General features: G+C 36.7%; 1 protein-coding gene across 2 annotated transcripts in view; it reads right to left on the bottom strand.

Annotated features, from left to right (window-relative positions):
- The window catches only part of TTC7B (tetratricopeptide repeat domain 7B), a 143303-nt gene that overhangs the window by 102402 nt on the left and 24622 nt on the right, over window positions 1-16279 (bottom strand). For both annotated transcript variants that reach the window (XM_080345090.1, XM_080345091.1), the window contains exons 4-5: window positions 6467-6597; window positions 4180-4301 (exon numbers count right to left, since the gene is read on the bottom strand). In XM_080345090.1, coding sequence (XP_080201216.1) covers window positions 4180-4301; window positions 6467-6597 — 253 coding nt within the window. The remainder of the gene's footprint in view (window positions 1-4179; window positions 4302-6466; window positions 6598-16279) is intronic.

Raw genomic sequence — 16279 nt, 5'->3', positions numbered from 1 at the left:
TCTATAGATGTACACATACAAGAGAAGCACTTATGGATTGGCTTCCATCCAGCCTCCCTCACTAGCATGAGACCTATATTCCTATGCTATTCCTATTCATGCTGTGGTGGAAAAAGAAAAACAGGTAAAATAGTTTCTACACAGACAAGTCCTATACTAGAGTAGCTCTAAGGAGGTTTGGTTTTGTGCATGTTTGTTTGGTCGGTTTCGGGGTCTTTTGCACTTGCCAAACCTTCCATAAGGCGATAAAAATCAATTATATGCATAAAAACTGGTTGAGGTTTTTTGGTTTGGTTAGGGGGCATTAATTTTCCATCGAGAAAAAGCCAGTTTCTGAAAAACAACTTCATGGAGAAGACTGGGAAGGTCTTGCTTCACTGCTGCAGTGCCAGCACAGGGAATAGCACCATGAGGAGTACAGATCTGGTCCAGGTTCCTCAGGCTTTGATTCAGCATGTGAACCATGATGGAGCTCAGACCCAACTGCAGTGTGGATCCTGGACTCTGACAGAGCAATATGCTTGGAGAGGGTGTGAGATACAGGAGAAGCCACAAGAGCGAGCTTTGGAAGGTGGCCAAGGCTAGTTTTCACATGACAGCCACCTGATTTTAGACTCCAACTAGAAAGCCCTCTTGCTTTCAGAGCATACACTTCTAGTATATTTCTGAACATGGCTACATCAAAAACAAAAACTATTTACAATTTAAATTTGTCTTGTTTATCTCATAACACGAATACAACAGAAACACTAGGATAGAAGGATTACTGGGTACATAAACCACTGTCCTCTCGCTCTCAGGAACATTTAAATTGAGAACAGCCATGTTGAAGTACTAATGTCAAAGTTCCAGAGCTCATAGCTTTTCTTGGAACAACATCAAGACTTTGAATTCCTTCAATTTGAAATTACAAAGCAACAACTAGACTAAATGGAAGTTGTGTAATCAGCCTGAAAGACATTTAACTTACATACTTCAGAATGTTTTTTTAAAAGCACATATACCCTACTTTAAGTTTTAAAACAGCTTCCTCAACTTTGTTACTCATTTCCAAGCTGAAACATTCCCCTGCTCCCAAGGGATAAGAGTATTTAGTTTGATTCTTTGCTAAAATTCTGTACACTTAGGAAGAAAACATTAATTTCAGATTTGTATCTTAATAGAGCACTAAAATAGCATCCTTCCACTCAAACTATTGCCACTTTTTGTAAAGATAATATCTTTTCCATGTATTTTCAAAATGCCAGCACTTAGCAAGTTAGGCCAAGTTAGGTTTCACACACTTTCTAGTTTCTCATACAAGATAATGCATATCTGAAAGATTGTCACTTAATGCTCTACAAAAACTTGGTATCTTTGCTTAAAAGAAAATCTCTGTACAGTTAGTGAACAAAGGAGAAATTCGAAGTGGACCAACAAGCTTTCTGGGTAGTCAGCGATATTCCCCACATTACTGCTAAAACTAGTAATAGTATATAAGTTATATAAACTAGTAATAGTTTATAAGTTATCTTATTTCCTTTTCTAGTTTGTAACTGACACATGCACAAAAATTATATGTAATTATAAGCAGCAATTAGCCAACTAACCCTTAGATATATGGCAACGGCAACAACCACAACCCATTCCATAGCAAAAGGGCTTCAGGTGAATTAAATTCTCCAGCAGATTTTGAGAGTTGCTTATTAGTACTTACTGGAGTAGAACTGAAGTTTAAAAAAATCCAATAAAAATCCATTTATTTTATCCAGAAACATCTAGTCAGATCTTTAAGCATGCTCCAATGCATAAATTGCCACAGCCACTATGCTGGTAACAGAATAACATTTGAACTGACTTAAACCAGTGCCAGGTTACAGTTTGGTGAAAGGAACTTTTTTTTAAGATTTAACTCCTCTAAGTGTGAGCCTCACTTCATGAACATACACAAAGAAGAGATTCTACTGCACTGCGGTATGAATAGCAGATTTAGTCTGCCTATAAGAACAGACAGCCACACTTTTCTCCTCCTCCCCATCACTCACAGGCAATTAAACTCTGGTGATTCCCTGCCTCCTCCTCAGAACTGAAGCCTTTTTTAACATCTGCACCTTCAATTGCAAAAAAAAAAAAAAAAAGAAGTTTATTTAAAAGAAATGTTTCCATTTCTAAACTGCCTATACATTTCCTCTCCTTGCAAATCTTCATATAATCTTCGCCATTTCAGACTGAATTCAAACATGATGTTGTAAAGCTCAATGGAAAGATCTTGAATCTAATTTCTATAAACCTAACATCAAGGGAGATGACAAATACAAAAAACATGCAAAGCATTCTTAAAATAAATGTATGTAAAAGTATCCTATAAATTTGTCACTATTAGAAAAGTGCATATTTAAAGTTCTCTTCAGTTCTGGAAAACCCAAGTTAAAAACTAAACAAGAAGGGACCCATAAAAGCAACAACAGAACTAGCAGCCTGGAACAATGACCTTATTAGGAAATCTTGAAAGAATCGAACTGGCTCTAAATCAAGAAAGGAAACTAAAGGATATAATGGCAGGAATACATAAAATAATGATTGGCACAGAGCTGTTTTTCCTAACATCTTGCTTCCTCTCATACCACAAAAAAACAGCTCTGGCCAATGAGATTCAAAGAAGAAATTTTAAATTAAATATATCATGTGTAATTAGCTTGTAAACTGCAAGTGACCATTGTACTCAAGACTGCAAAAAAGATTATCTGCTTATGTAGGAGTTAACAGGAACACCAACAGCTTCCCTGTGAAGGATTAGAGTGTACATGGAATACAATCGGCCTTTCAAGGTTCACACCAGACCAATGGATATGGTTTAGGAAAACATTACTATGGCCTGGATGGTCCTTAATAACCCACTACATGACTTTTTTGCCAGGTTGTTTATTGTTTTCTTAATTAATCTTAATCTGCTATATCTACTGCTTATTGCTTTTAGGCACAGCATGTCAGAATAAATGGACCGTTTCCATTCCTGGCCTTCAATCAAAATTCTTCAAAATATGGAAATTTTAGCTTACTCTTAACCATGATCACCACTGGGATACTTGCAATACACATATTTTATCTTTTGTGCAGGCACAAAATCAGAAATTTTATTTTTAGCTCTGGTAAATTAGAAAAAAACCAACTTTCAGAACATTCCATTCCTCTTGCAATTAAATGATGAAAACAGAATTAAAATGTAAGTCTTAGCTCATGCATTATTGCAGCACTACCTCATTACTTTAAGAATGAGATTTCAAAAGCTTAGTGATCATTTCTACACTGAAATCCCTGAAGGGTTTAACAACTTGGATAGCCTTTTGTCACTCTACCACCCATGCATTAAAATCTCGAACTCTTTACAGACACTGCACGATTTCCCTTCATCTCCTGTTTATGTATTCTAAAGAATAAGCAACATTTTTGGTACAAAGCAGTAGTCCTATCAAGAGTGCCAATATTTCAATCAAACCACATTTTCCTAGCCCTGCAAACAACTTTTCAACTATGGGATTTCAACAACAAATGTCAGAAATGTACTTAAAAACCATTTGTGCCAAGTTCTGAAGCTCCTAAAAAAATGGAGAGTTGTATCCTTTTTTCATTTTCTGTAATACATGAATTTATTTTTAGGCTTTTGAGGGAAGCCTTATTTAAAATAAATTACAGAGGATCTCCCATGCAGAATCTATAAGGATCTATAAAGCGGGTACAATGGAAATTGTATAATTGTATACATACTGTTGATCTTCATGCACATTTATCCTGCAGCATAATGTTAAAATAAGTGATAACTGAAGAGATTTGGAAAAAAATTATAAAATCAGAGCTATAAAAATAAAGAGTTTCAATACGTCAATGACTTTCTAACAATGCCTAGTAATAAAATAAAGGAAATTTCAAACAGTTAAACCTTAAGATATTTTAAGTTCTCACATTTAGTAAGTAAAACTATAAAATGCTTTCTGTTTAATATACTTGATTAAACAATTTCACAATTTGTAAGTAAATACAATATGGGCAGCCTTACTATTTCATCCAAAATGCTACTACTGTATTAATAAGAGGCCTCATGATTACACAATTCACAATTGCTAAAAATTATGACACCCAGTTAGATCATAAATACAAAACCTAAAAAAACAGGCAAAGAAAAGAAGGAGAATCAAATCTTACCCATTCTTGAAATATAAAACATGTGCTCTTTGAAGCCCTGTTTCCAAGAAGAAACCAAGTTCTTGTTCATGTGCAGTGGGCCCTGGCTTAGGGCTTCTGTTCTGTAAATTGGCATTAATCACCTAAGAAAACAAATGAAAAAGGAAAAAATAATGTATTTAGAGAAAAAAAGTTTTGCAGACTTCTACACAGAAGCTAATACTTCATGTTGGAGAAGACTCTTTCATTTGGAGGCGGAGGCTAATAGAATATTTCTATACTTACCTCCACTCCCACCTAAATAGAAATCTTTTTGCTCTTGGCTATATCCTTTTAAAGGTAACTTTTTCACCACGCAGAAATGCAGCTAAAAATCATGATACTTCTACAGCAACTTTTGGGATACAAAAGAGAAGTGTAAGAAAAAGCACATTCAGTAGCAGGAGGTGATGGTATTCAAAATCTTAAAATCCATTAGGTTAGGAAAGTCTGCTGCAGAAAGCAGTAAGAAAATAAAAAAGTGATCTCCAGAGCGATTTTCAAAAAACAGTTTAGAAATAGCATATTTATATTACATCAGCATTAAAAATTCTCTCTCAAAATGGAGAGCTATTAGCTTTCATTTGCCTTCATGTTCACCACACATAGTCTACCAGCCACTAAAAGGCAATAACAGAACAAACAAAAAACTCAGAGGAAAAAAACCTCAGAAAATAAAAAATGAGTAGGTATTTAAAAACCAGCGTGAATTACTTTTATTCCCACATCACATCAAAGTTTCCTTTGCCTTTCCTTTCACTGTGTGACCCCTAACTGTATCAAATAACCCTGTCAAAGACAACTGTCAAGTGACCGGCCTGAGGCCTGTCAGCAACACTTCTCAGAGCGTCAGATGGATGTTGCCAGCTTCCTCCATTCTAAGAGTGTTCACAAGCCAGAGTAGAGCCCCAAGTGTATTGTATTTTGTCCAGACACATCTCAAAGTCTAAATAAAATGCAGTAGTGTGTAATTCCTACAAACAAAGGGTATCGCTTTTTTTTTTCTTTTTTTTAAGTATTTATAACACGTGAAAGGTTTCTGCTAGGTGGTAAGAAATAGAATACAAGGTTAATGGTGCAAATGAAGAGGAGGAAACACAAGGGCCTATGTATCTTTTTAAATTGAGAAAAAGCCTGAGGCTTTTAAATAATGAAGTGTTAGGGTCTTTCCCAATAAAGAGTGTAACTTTAATTTTCCATAATTCATAATCTATAACTTATAAAACAAGGGAAAAAAGAAAACAGCAATTTGCCTAATTTTTTGCAGAGCTGTTTGTTGATTATATTCTGACTAACATTAAGAAGCTCAGACACACCAGTTTACCTCAACAAAAAAAGAGGTCTCCTACATACCTAGTACCTCAGATTTTCAGCTTTCTACTCATAGATAGCATGAAAAGTAGAACAACTCTAGAGTCCAGATTCAGATGTAGACAACTGCCTCCTTAGGGAAAAATATGTAAGTACTTTCAACAGTAACTGTAGTTTCATAGATACAGTGAGTAATATATTAATGAGATAAAAAGACGAACAGGCCATCAAGTCCAAGAACATTGCCCTGATCAGATTTATAGAACTATTATGATTTATCTCAGGTTTATCTACATTTTAAAATCAGATGTTTATGAGCTATCATATCTGGTGATACTTGCACTGTCTCAGGGTTGTACCTATTTAGCTGAAGTAAACACACGTCCTGTCACTGTTCTGAACACCCCACTGCTACATCGGTGTCTTGCTGACAGGTACAATGTTACTTCAGAATTTTACCTGCAAGCAGTTTTATAAGGAGGACTTAAAAGCAGTTAAGTTATTGCCTCCAAACAAACATCAACTAGATTAATTTTCCATCTTCATAGTTTCATTTTGAAATTAATTCCTCAAGAATTATCTGAAAAAGCTTGTAAATATATACATACAATGTACATATTACTACATGTGCATTTGAAAGACATCATAATCCCATGCTCATAAATGAACTACCATAGAGTAACAAAAGGCCACAGATCAGCATCTTGAATATACATAGTAGTTCAGAGGAGCTCTGTCCCTTTTTACACTACTAGCAGTATTTTCTGAGAGGTCAGACTGAGAGAACAGTCAGGACAGTTATTAAGGCACACTCATTTACTCACAATTTTAAGTGTGCATTGAAGGCCTAAGAAAACAAATACTAGATACCTTTTAGCTGAGTTACCAAAATGTTGGTAATACATCCATGAAAGCTGAGCCACGCAATTCTTCAGTTAAGCAAATCATCCTGGCTTACCCTTTCTATCTCCTGAAGGTACAGAAGAGCAATATCCCCAGCCTTCTCGTAGCATGTAACAATCTCCTGCTCACGGTCCACATGGAGGTTACTAGCCGAAGAAGAAATTGGCAATTTCTCAAGACAGAGACCTGAAAACAACAACAACAACAAAATTAAACAAAGCATTACAAACTAATGTCATATAATCCTATACCCCAAAAATAGTATAGGCTAAGTCACTTTGATCAGGAGAAGAAACAAAGAAAAAAAAAGTTACTAAAAATGTATGAGGGTATGGTTCCTCTGATACAGATACAAATATATAAATATCAGCTACTCTTTAATAATTATAAAACCAGAAGCAGTAATTTCTTTTAAGCCATTTTGATTTAAAAGACATTATGACAGTCTACCACAAAAGTGCCCAGCATCTTTCTATACCAATTTTATATTACTGAATACATCTTCACTTTCCAGAGTTATCACAGAAACCAAGGCAAGGTAAAGAAAGGCACTCAGGGTAATACTGAACTTTGTACCTGTGCAAGGCAGAAGCACCTATAAAAACAAATGCATTTGCAGAAAAATAAGAGGTTAGGAAATGTAACTTCTGTATGTAAATGTAGTAAATGGTATCTCACTCTCACCAAAACATAGAAGTATTTTCCTCTCAGCACTTTATTTGACTTATCCAAATACATACTCCAGTGCTGTGAAAGAAAAAAAAAAGTCTTTGCTTGCCTAAAATAGAAACCCAACAACTCTTACTAATCAATGCTATCTCCTCCACAAGCCACTTCTATTAGAGTAGTTTTCAAGATAATTAGAGAAAACAGCTGGAAAGGACCTCGAGAACACTAACCCATCTATCTAGCCAAGGAACCAACCAACCCCTGCTACTTGTCAAACCTGTCCTTAAAAGCTTCTGACAATGGGGATGCCCTGGACTTCCTATGCAAATTATTACAGAGCTCAACTATTCTCATAATTAGTATTTTTTCCTAATGCCCAGATCTCCCTCTCTGGATTAATTACTCTTCATCTTCTTCTCAGAAAGATTATTCCTTTCTTTACAAAACATTTTTTCAATGTTTATTGAGAGAGAAAGACACTCGTGCAAAAAAGAATGTCAATTCTGACTTGTTTCTCTTTTCATGCTTCCTTAATAGCCAGTTGTTTTATCTCGTCTGGACAGTCTCCAACTGGTTACCTCTGTCTTGACTCCCTGTGCCGAAACTGGATACACGGCTCCAGGTGAGTCTCAATAGCACGGAGCAGAGAAGATGAAAGACTTCCCGGTTTTGATATCAGATACTTAAGAACCAAAACCATACAAATTAGCAGAACTACAATGCCTGCTCTTACATATTAGTAAAACATTCTCTGTTGTTTATGATCTGCAACAGATCACCAGATCATATTCTGCAAGTGAACTGCCTCAGCAGTTACCCCATATTTTATGCATTTGAATAATTATTTTTATTTGAAGTGTAGCACTTCCCACATGTTCTTAAAGAGATTTATTTCAGGTCTTTCTTCCAGCTTGTCAGCAGTAAATGCTCATCCTAAAATGCCTTCAACTACTCCCACATTAACACATTAACATAATTCACACTTTAAATGGACATATTCTCATTCCATCACCCTGGGTTTTGAGAATCCATTGCTGGAGAAATTAAAAATAAATAAATAAATTAAATAAAATAGACAGTTATATACTGGGCAGATGCCTGTAGAATGCCAGATAGCACAAAATCCCAGTTTGGAAAATAGTTTATCAAAGGATTTATGCCCATCAACACTGTAAGGTGCAGACAGTGTGTTTCATTAGAATTACAATAGCTTTCTTACTAAAACAACTTGGGAAGACACAGACAGGGCATCTGGAGTTTACTTGTTGATAAACTATACAGTATTTTTGACCTCCAGATCCATTAAAACATTTATTAACTTTCAGTATCTCCCTGCAAAGTATAACTGATCCATATGATAAACCATCAAGACATTTCTGGCTTCAGAGGATGCCTTAAGTCTGTCTCAGTTTGTTGGCCATCTTTATCCTCCAAGTCACCCTTTTACCAGTACAAGCAACATATATCCTACAGCTCTATTTGCTAGCAATACATCCAGTTAAGACAAAATCCTGATTTCACTACTAACTTCTCTGCTAAAGACAAAGTAAAATTCAATATGCTTTTCAAAAACTTACACATTCCTAAAGTGTGGCAAACACACATGTTCTCTGTCTCTTAAAAATCTGTCAAATCTGAGTAACACAGACACCTGGACTTTTCTGATGTTAGTTTTCACCTGACACATCCCTAAAACTTAGCTATATTTGAAAATAGTCTAGAGTAGCCCACACTAATCTGCTTTCTTTCAATTTTTCAATCAAATAGCATATATCTGCGAGGTTTTCTTGCTAACTGTAAGCAGTAGGCTTGGACAGACCCTCTGTTAAGAGCTAAATGTAAGGTTGATGCTGGATAGAAACGTTGCAATATCCTACACAAACATCTTCAGTCTCAGGCTTAGAGGTGATCATAAAATACAATAAATGAGCTGCAATGAAAATGTCGAATGACTGAAAGCATCAGATAGTTGGTAAGCAGATCAATCCTCCGCACCCCTTCTCCCAATGACACGAAGAGCCAGCGCACCACAGTAATCCTCCACTACATGAAACATATTACTCAACTGGCTATTTGTAGATTTGACTTGGATTTATTATTGCTATTTTTATACTTTATGGTCACAACTATAATCTTTTTATTCTGAAAAACTCACTATAGGAACATTCACTCATTTTAGCTGAGAATTATCTGTCAGATATGAAAACACCTCAGTGCTCTGCCAGAAAATTTAAGTAATGCAGAAGGAAAGTACAAAATTCTAAGTGTCCTTTGATTAAGTATATGATAGTATTTCTTAGGGTAACTTTATTATACAACTATGATTTGGTGTGTTTTTCCTATTATGTTTATTACAACCTGGGAAAGTATGTCTATTATACGCATGCAAGGCTTTGGAAAAGGAAGTTCATTTGGAGAACTATCCCAAAATGATCACTTAACAGGATGGTTTGGACACTTAATTTGTTTTGATTAGAGAAGGAATAATTACCATTCAATACTCTATTAAAAACGAAAACATATAAACTAGAAGAAAAACTGTTTATAACTTCCTCGAGATATTGGGAAAAGAGGTACATATTGCTGCTAAAAAATATTATCACATTTGTTGTAAAGGTCATAGCTACTGGTTTAATTTTGTTGTTGTTTTGTTCTGCACCAATTCAATTGTATTCCAACTTGACTTTGATATTCATAGCTTTTAAAGTTTAAGCGCTTTCAGTCAAAACCACCTGCGAGTAAAAGCTTCCAATGAACCGGGTCAGTTTTATTTTGGGAATACACTTGTACATATCTACTCCTGATATCAAGCAAGATGACTCCTGAGGGAAAAGAAAGTGAGAAGCAGTGAAAGGAATATGAGTCTGTACTAGTTAAGCTTACATGTTTTGCAAAGTAATTCTAAAATTGCTTATCAAAAACACAAACAGGATTTGGAGAAGAAAAGATAACTTGTAAAGGTTTACTGTAAATCTTCACAAGCTTTACAAATTATTCTTTTAAAAAAAAAAAAAAAAAGAGAGAGAGAAACCAAACAGTAGCTACTTACTCTAGGTGGCATTCTTGTGTCTATGGTCTCAAATCAGTGGACAAGGCTGTGCCAAGTAAACTATTTCATTTTTCTCAAATACAAGAGCAGACCAGCCCTTCCACCACATATTCTCACACTGACTCCTCAGTAATAAGTAAAAAAAATTAAGAAATTTTAAGAAGTACCTGTGCAATAGATTTGCTTATTCTTAGACAACCAGTGTTTTTTACGTTAAGGACAATGCCAGTAATTACTTTTTATTTAAAAACCACTTAGAGAAAAAAAAAAAAAAAGGCGGAGCAGATTTTTAAGTTCTGTAAGAAAACTTATTAACACTCTCATGTCAAAAATAACTTCAAGGTAAAATGGGAATTCACAGCTGAGTTCAGATCTTTACCAAGTATCCCCACCACCCAGACCACTACTGAGACCATTACAAAAATCCAAAACCACAAAGGTGAGAAAAGCCTATCACATTTACTGCATCATATATTTGAGGATTTTCCAAAATGCCAGACAGTACCTTGTCTGTATAAGTGCTGTATAAGTGCTACTAAATTTTAGAAACCACAAATAATAACAGATCTCATGTTTTATCTACTGTTTTCAGTAGACAAGCCAAAGGACAGAGGTAAAACAGTGAAAAGCTATTTTATACTTAAGTAAATAAATATGCTTTTGCAAGGGAGGAAGAGTCACATCAATAGACAGATTTCTGGGTTTGCTTCCTGTTCTCCTTAAACAGACACATAAATCCCAAGTGTATTTCAGTATACAGTGCTTTCTCTCCCCTATGTGATAAGAAAAGCAACACTGGTGATCGTTCCAAATGCTGTGAACACAAAAAAACACTTCCATCTCCTTTTAAATAAACTTCATATTTAGCTTATATATTTAGAACAAACAATATAGACTATGGCAAACTTTTACTAGTCACTTTAAGAGAGAAACTAAAACAGTCTAGAGTTCCTGCTATCAAGGAACAACCACAGTTTATTTCTGAACTCAGAAGGAACACACTGCTCATCTCACGGAAGGGAAGGACTTATTCCTAGAAGTCTTTAATCAAAGATTGTGACTTGCTTACAGGGGATTTTTTTTTTTTTTTTAGAAAGCAAAGCAGGAATTTTTTTCCTCTTCAATTCCCTACTGGTATTTGTAAAGTAATTATTATAAAGGAAAGGATGAAATTTAAGAATAGGGAGTAGGAAAACATATTTATTATAAATAACATCTCACAGTTACTGCAGATACACTCAGTAGGAACTTTCTTTAGTCAATCTAAGGAAACACAAACTATCTGATTTTTCAAGTACCTTGTATTGCTCACTCAACCCCGCCCTGGTCCACCCCCCCACAAGCCAAGACACAGAGAAAAAAAGTCTCAAGACAACTGTCAGGATGCTGGTTTCATCGCTAATTAACTTTCCAGAAAATGCATCAGAAAGGAGGTCAATATCCCCTTCTTTCAGTGTACTGGATTTTAAGGGAAGCTGCTCTGGCTAGCCGCTCTTTTAAACACGGACTACTTACGGAGAATTAAATCCAGTCTAGATGAAACCTAGAGCAACAAAAGCACAACTTCCCAGAGCTGCAGACAGCATTTTATCACATATGCTCATACTGCAGTGGCATTTCATTAGTATGGCTTTACTAGTATCAGTTATGCTAGTGTTTCTAAGTGCCTTCAAGTTTCTCAAAGTTAAAAAGAAGAGGAAAAAAAAAAAAAACCCAAACAGGAATACTCATCTCTTTTCTGAAGTGAGCATCTACTTATTAATCCAAGCAGACAATAAAACAGTAACAATATTTGGGGATTTCTTGTAATAAAATCTGAGATAACTGTTGTGAAATGACTGGTCCCACTTTTCCTGTAAATATAGCAACAGTTAAATATTTGCAGTTTCTTAAATGCACAAATAATAAATTTAAACAGAAAAGATCAGTATTTTCACAGATGCATTTGTTTGTTACAGAACATGTGCCAACCAATCATTGCTTTACAGTACAGCCCTTTGACAGACAAGCAACTTCTGGAAAGGCCGAAAAATTTCAAAATCTAGATAAAATCTAGGAAAAGAACTGATAATTTTTGTAGATCTTGGAGTGTAGGAATCTCTGATGAACCTTCACCAAAGAGCCACACAGCAGTATATGGAATGATCATCAAGGAAGTTGTTCGCTCGGGAGAGATGGTTCAACAATGGAATTTGTACTGAATTGTTTTGCCGTATATTGTCAGGATTGCTCCTACAGGAACGTCTGAGGAAAAAAGACCGGGCTCCACTGTGACAACAGTTCTTCCCATAACATGAGGAAAAAGGCCAGGATCACTAATTTTGGCCCAACATTTTCTCCCGCTCCTCACCCTGCCAAGGGCAAGAATCTTAAGATATTCTAAAAATTTTGAAGAAACTAAGAATAAGAAAAACACACCACCAAACTGTGCGAGTCCTAAAGAAGCCTATTTTAATAAGAAGCAAATGATTTTCAGTCAGTGTTTGGATTTCAAACACTGGAGCTCAAGGCAGCACCGAGGAAAGCAGGACGAACCCTGGGCTGTCCCCCAGCCCCTGCTCCAGCAGGGCAGAAGTCATAAAAATAGACTGGGGAAAGAGAAGCTTTAACAGGCAAACTTGGAAGTACCAGTGGCACAGGCTTCCTAGGGCTCTAGACTACTTGCTGATAGGCTGCAACATTTGCACAGCCATGGAGGAGGAAGGGGGAACTTCAGTGAGTTCCTGACCCATTGCCTAATGAGGCCAGAGATCCCCAGCATAATTACTAAACCAGCTTTCATTTAGCATTCTTCCATGGAGAGCTGCTTGGTGTCTGCTGACACAGGCTAGCAGTGCACAAGATCCCATTACAATCGTATATGATTAAAGTTAAGTGCAGCATCTTCTGCTAACTGCAACATAGCAATTCACAAGCCCCTGACACTTCCACTGAACCTAATGCGTATTTCCGTGTTGCTGTAAATAGAACTAATTAATCGTCAAGCATTTAACTTGGTAAATGCAACATTAAATTTGAATATGGGTCAGCAGCATTAAAGACAGTCTCACCTTACTCAACATACATCATCTAAATATAAACATGGTTATTTGAACAGGTAATATGAGACGTAGAACAGCCTGCAGCAATAAGGCTACAATCTGTAATGCTACAGTCTAACTTACATATGACATCCCTCACATACTTAACAATAAGTTGTTACACTAATACCACACAGCCATCTTGACAGATACCTGCAGTAGTCTACTAATGTATCACACTATAGTAAATATAAACACAATTTCTTTACTAAAATCTAGTTTACAAGGTTGTAGATTTTAAGAAATGTCAGCTCTGTAAATTGCTATGCTCCTCTATAAGCATTTATAGAAATATTCAATGATTTCTAGTGCCAGGTATTATAGACTCATTTTTCAATAATGTCTATTGACTTACATAGCAGTATCAGAATCATGTTACCTAAGATTTCTATAAGCTTATTTCCCAGTTAAATATATACTTGTTATTCAGTTACTGACAAGTTGCACCTCCCCAAATTAACACCTCAATATCCCACTGTGCATGCATCTCATCTCTGCTTCCACAAGCAAACAAAAATTGCTTAGAAACATAGGAGATATTGCCATGCACAGTATTTGAATAATGCCTATGTGTGATTTCCAGCATATTACCTCATTTATATACTGCTGAAAACTCGCAGAAACTTAATTGTCCTGTTCCCAGAGGCCATATGCCTAGGAGAATATTAGCTTCAGCCATTATTAAAACAGATTCTAAATATGTGCTTCTGTATGGTAACAGCATATACAGAATTTTTTCTGGATGGTTTTGTAAGAGAAGGGAGTAGAAAAAGTTGGAACTAGCTACACAAGCCTAGCTTGAAAAGGTCATACATACACAATCTTTGCTTCTTTACAGATTCATAACTTGTCTTATTTCAGTTCTTCATAAGTCAAGATTTTCTTGCATCTCAGAATTGAGCATTGCTAATTAAACTGATCTAGTAAAGAAAGTAAACAAATGGATACTAAAGAGACAAAATTAACCTCTTATAACAAGGGAACCTGCTGTACTTATCAGAAGGTAATCATTCCTAAGCAGATACTTAAATATCAGATATGTAATACAGCCAGAAATGTGCTAAACCCCTCTACATTTTACTTTGAACCAAGGCTTGCCACCACAATCTCAAGAATGCCGTTCACTACTCCCCCTTGCCCAGCCTCATTTCTCAGCTTTCTTCTTGCTGCATAAGGCAGCTCTAATAACAGATACTGGTGGTTAAGCTACATCTGTGGCAGGAGAAAAAAAAAAAAGAAAAATCTGCCTTTTTCTGTATTGCTTCTTGAAACTTCATATTAAAGGTATGACCCACTCCTGTGACCTACTACCTTAAATGCTACTACAGAAGAAGGAAAGGCAATGACTTCAGAGAGCCAGCTCCAGCACCCTTCACACACCAGCTTTCAGGCCAACACTTTGCCACCAGGGAGTCATCAAACCTGCCCACCTCCTCAACAACATCCTTCTTTTATGCCCATTTTTCTTTCCCTCATCACAGCCCCTTGAAATGAGCACCTCCAACCACACACATTTCATTAGAGAAAACTGTTTTATAAGATTATTTTCCTCCACTTTTTTGACAAATGTAATTACAGCAGACAGGGAAAAAGCTGAACAGATCCAAGTAAGTCTTCTCAAGTTTTTGCAAACACTAAGTGGCCCATTGAAATGAAAAGATGACGGTTTCAAACCCATGTTTTACACATCACTTTAAAAACACCCTACTCAATTTCAAGTAAGTCATTGAATCTAAGAAAGTTCTGGTTTTTTATCAAAACTATGATTGTATTAATACTCCAAGTATCTCACACAACACCTTCTACATACACGTATAGAGTCATTACTCAGAAGCACACCTTCAAAATCAGCTCTTTCCTTAGAGAAAACAGTAGATATAATGCAGAACTTGATTCTAAAGGCAAACACAGAATCACAGAATGTTAGGGATTGGAAGGGACCTCGAAAGATCATCCAGTCCAATGACCGCACCAGAGCAGGAACACCCAGATGAGGTTACACAGGAATGTGTCCAGGTGGGTTTTGAATGTCTTCACAGAAGGAGACTCCACCACCCCCCTGGGCAGCCTGTTCCACTGCTCTGTCACCCTCACTGAGAAGAAGTTTCTTCTCAAATTTAAATGGAACCTCCTGTGTTCCAGTCTACCCATTGCCCCTTGTCTTTATCATTGCTTGTCACTGAGAAGAGCCTGGCTCCATCCTCCTGACACTCACCCTTTACACATTTATAAACATTAACGAGATCACCCCTCAGTCTCCTCTTCTCCAAGCTAAAGAGCCCCAGCTCCCTCAGCCTTTCCTCATAAGGGAGATGCTCCACTCCCTTCATCACCCTTGTTGCCCTGTGCTGGACTCCATCAAGCAGTTCCCTGTCCTTCTTGAACTGAGGGGTCCAGAATTGGACACAATATTCAGGTGTGGTCTCACCAGGGCAGAGCAGAGGGGGAGAACAGACACAATTCTATGGGCAAACACAAAAAATCAGGGTACAGTCAAAAAAGTATACCTGTCCATAAAGTTTACCACATAAAAGAAGAGCGTCCGCCACTACACTTTTTAACATTTCAGGAAATGGTGAAAAAAGGCAGGAACAGGAGAATATCCAAATTACACTACATTCAGTGTACTGCATGGTAGTCACCCCCTTGCAGCTTTGGAAGAGGAACATCTAAACAGTGCTGAGTCCTGACCTATGCTCGTCAAGTCTCTGGGGCTTTGCCAAATCCAAACTCACACAGCTTGTCTACTATCTGCTGGTTTAATGCACACAGCAGCAGATAACTTTCCATCAGATTACTTTTGCATCACCTTCTAGTCAAGATTAAGCATAAAACATCACTACTAGCAGCAGCTGTTGTTGCCAGAAGGTGGGGGGGACAGAGGGAAGCCACCATAAACAGCTTGTCTGGTTCCTTGAATTTTTTTTGCTCACCATTACGAATAACTGCCCATCAGCTTTTCAGTCTGATGAAACACAGCAGTTCCTTTATCCCCACACTAACGTTTTCCCTAGGAGGAGCGACAGACAGGAACCACTTTCCAGCACTGCTGGGGCACTGAGGCCCTTGG

This window comes from Nesoenas mayeri, assembly GCF_963082525.1.
Source record: "Nesoenas mayeri genome assembly, chromosome: 5".
Taxonomy (NCBI): Eukaryota; Metazoa; Chordata; class Aves; order Columbiformes; family Columbidae; genus Nesoenas; species Nesoenas mayeri.
This window is presented reverse-complemented; position numbering and strand designations above follow the sequence as displayed.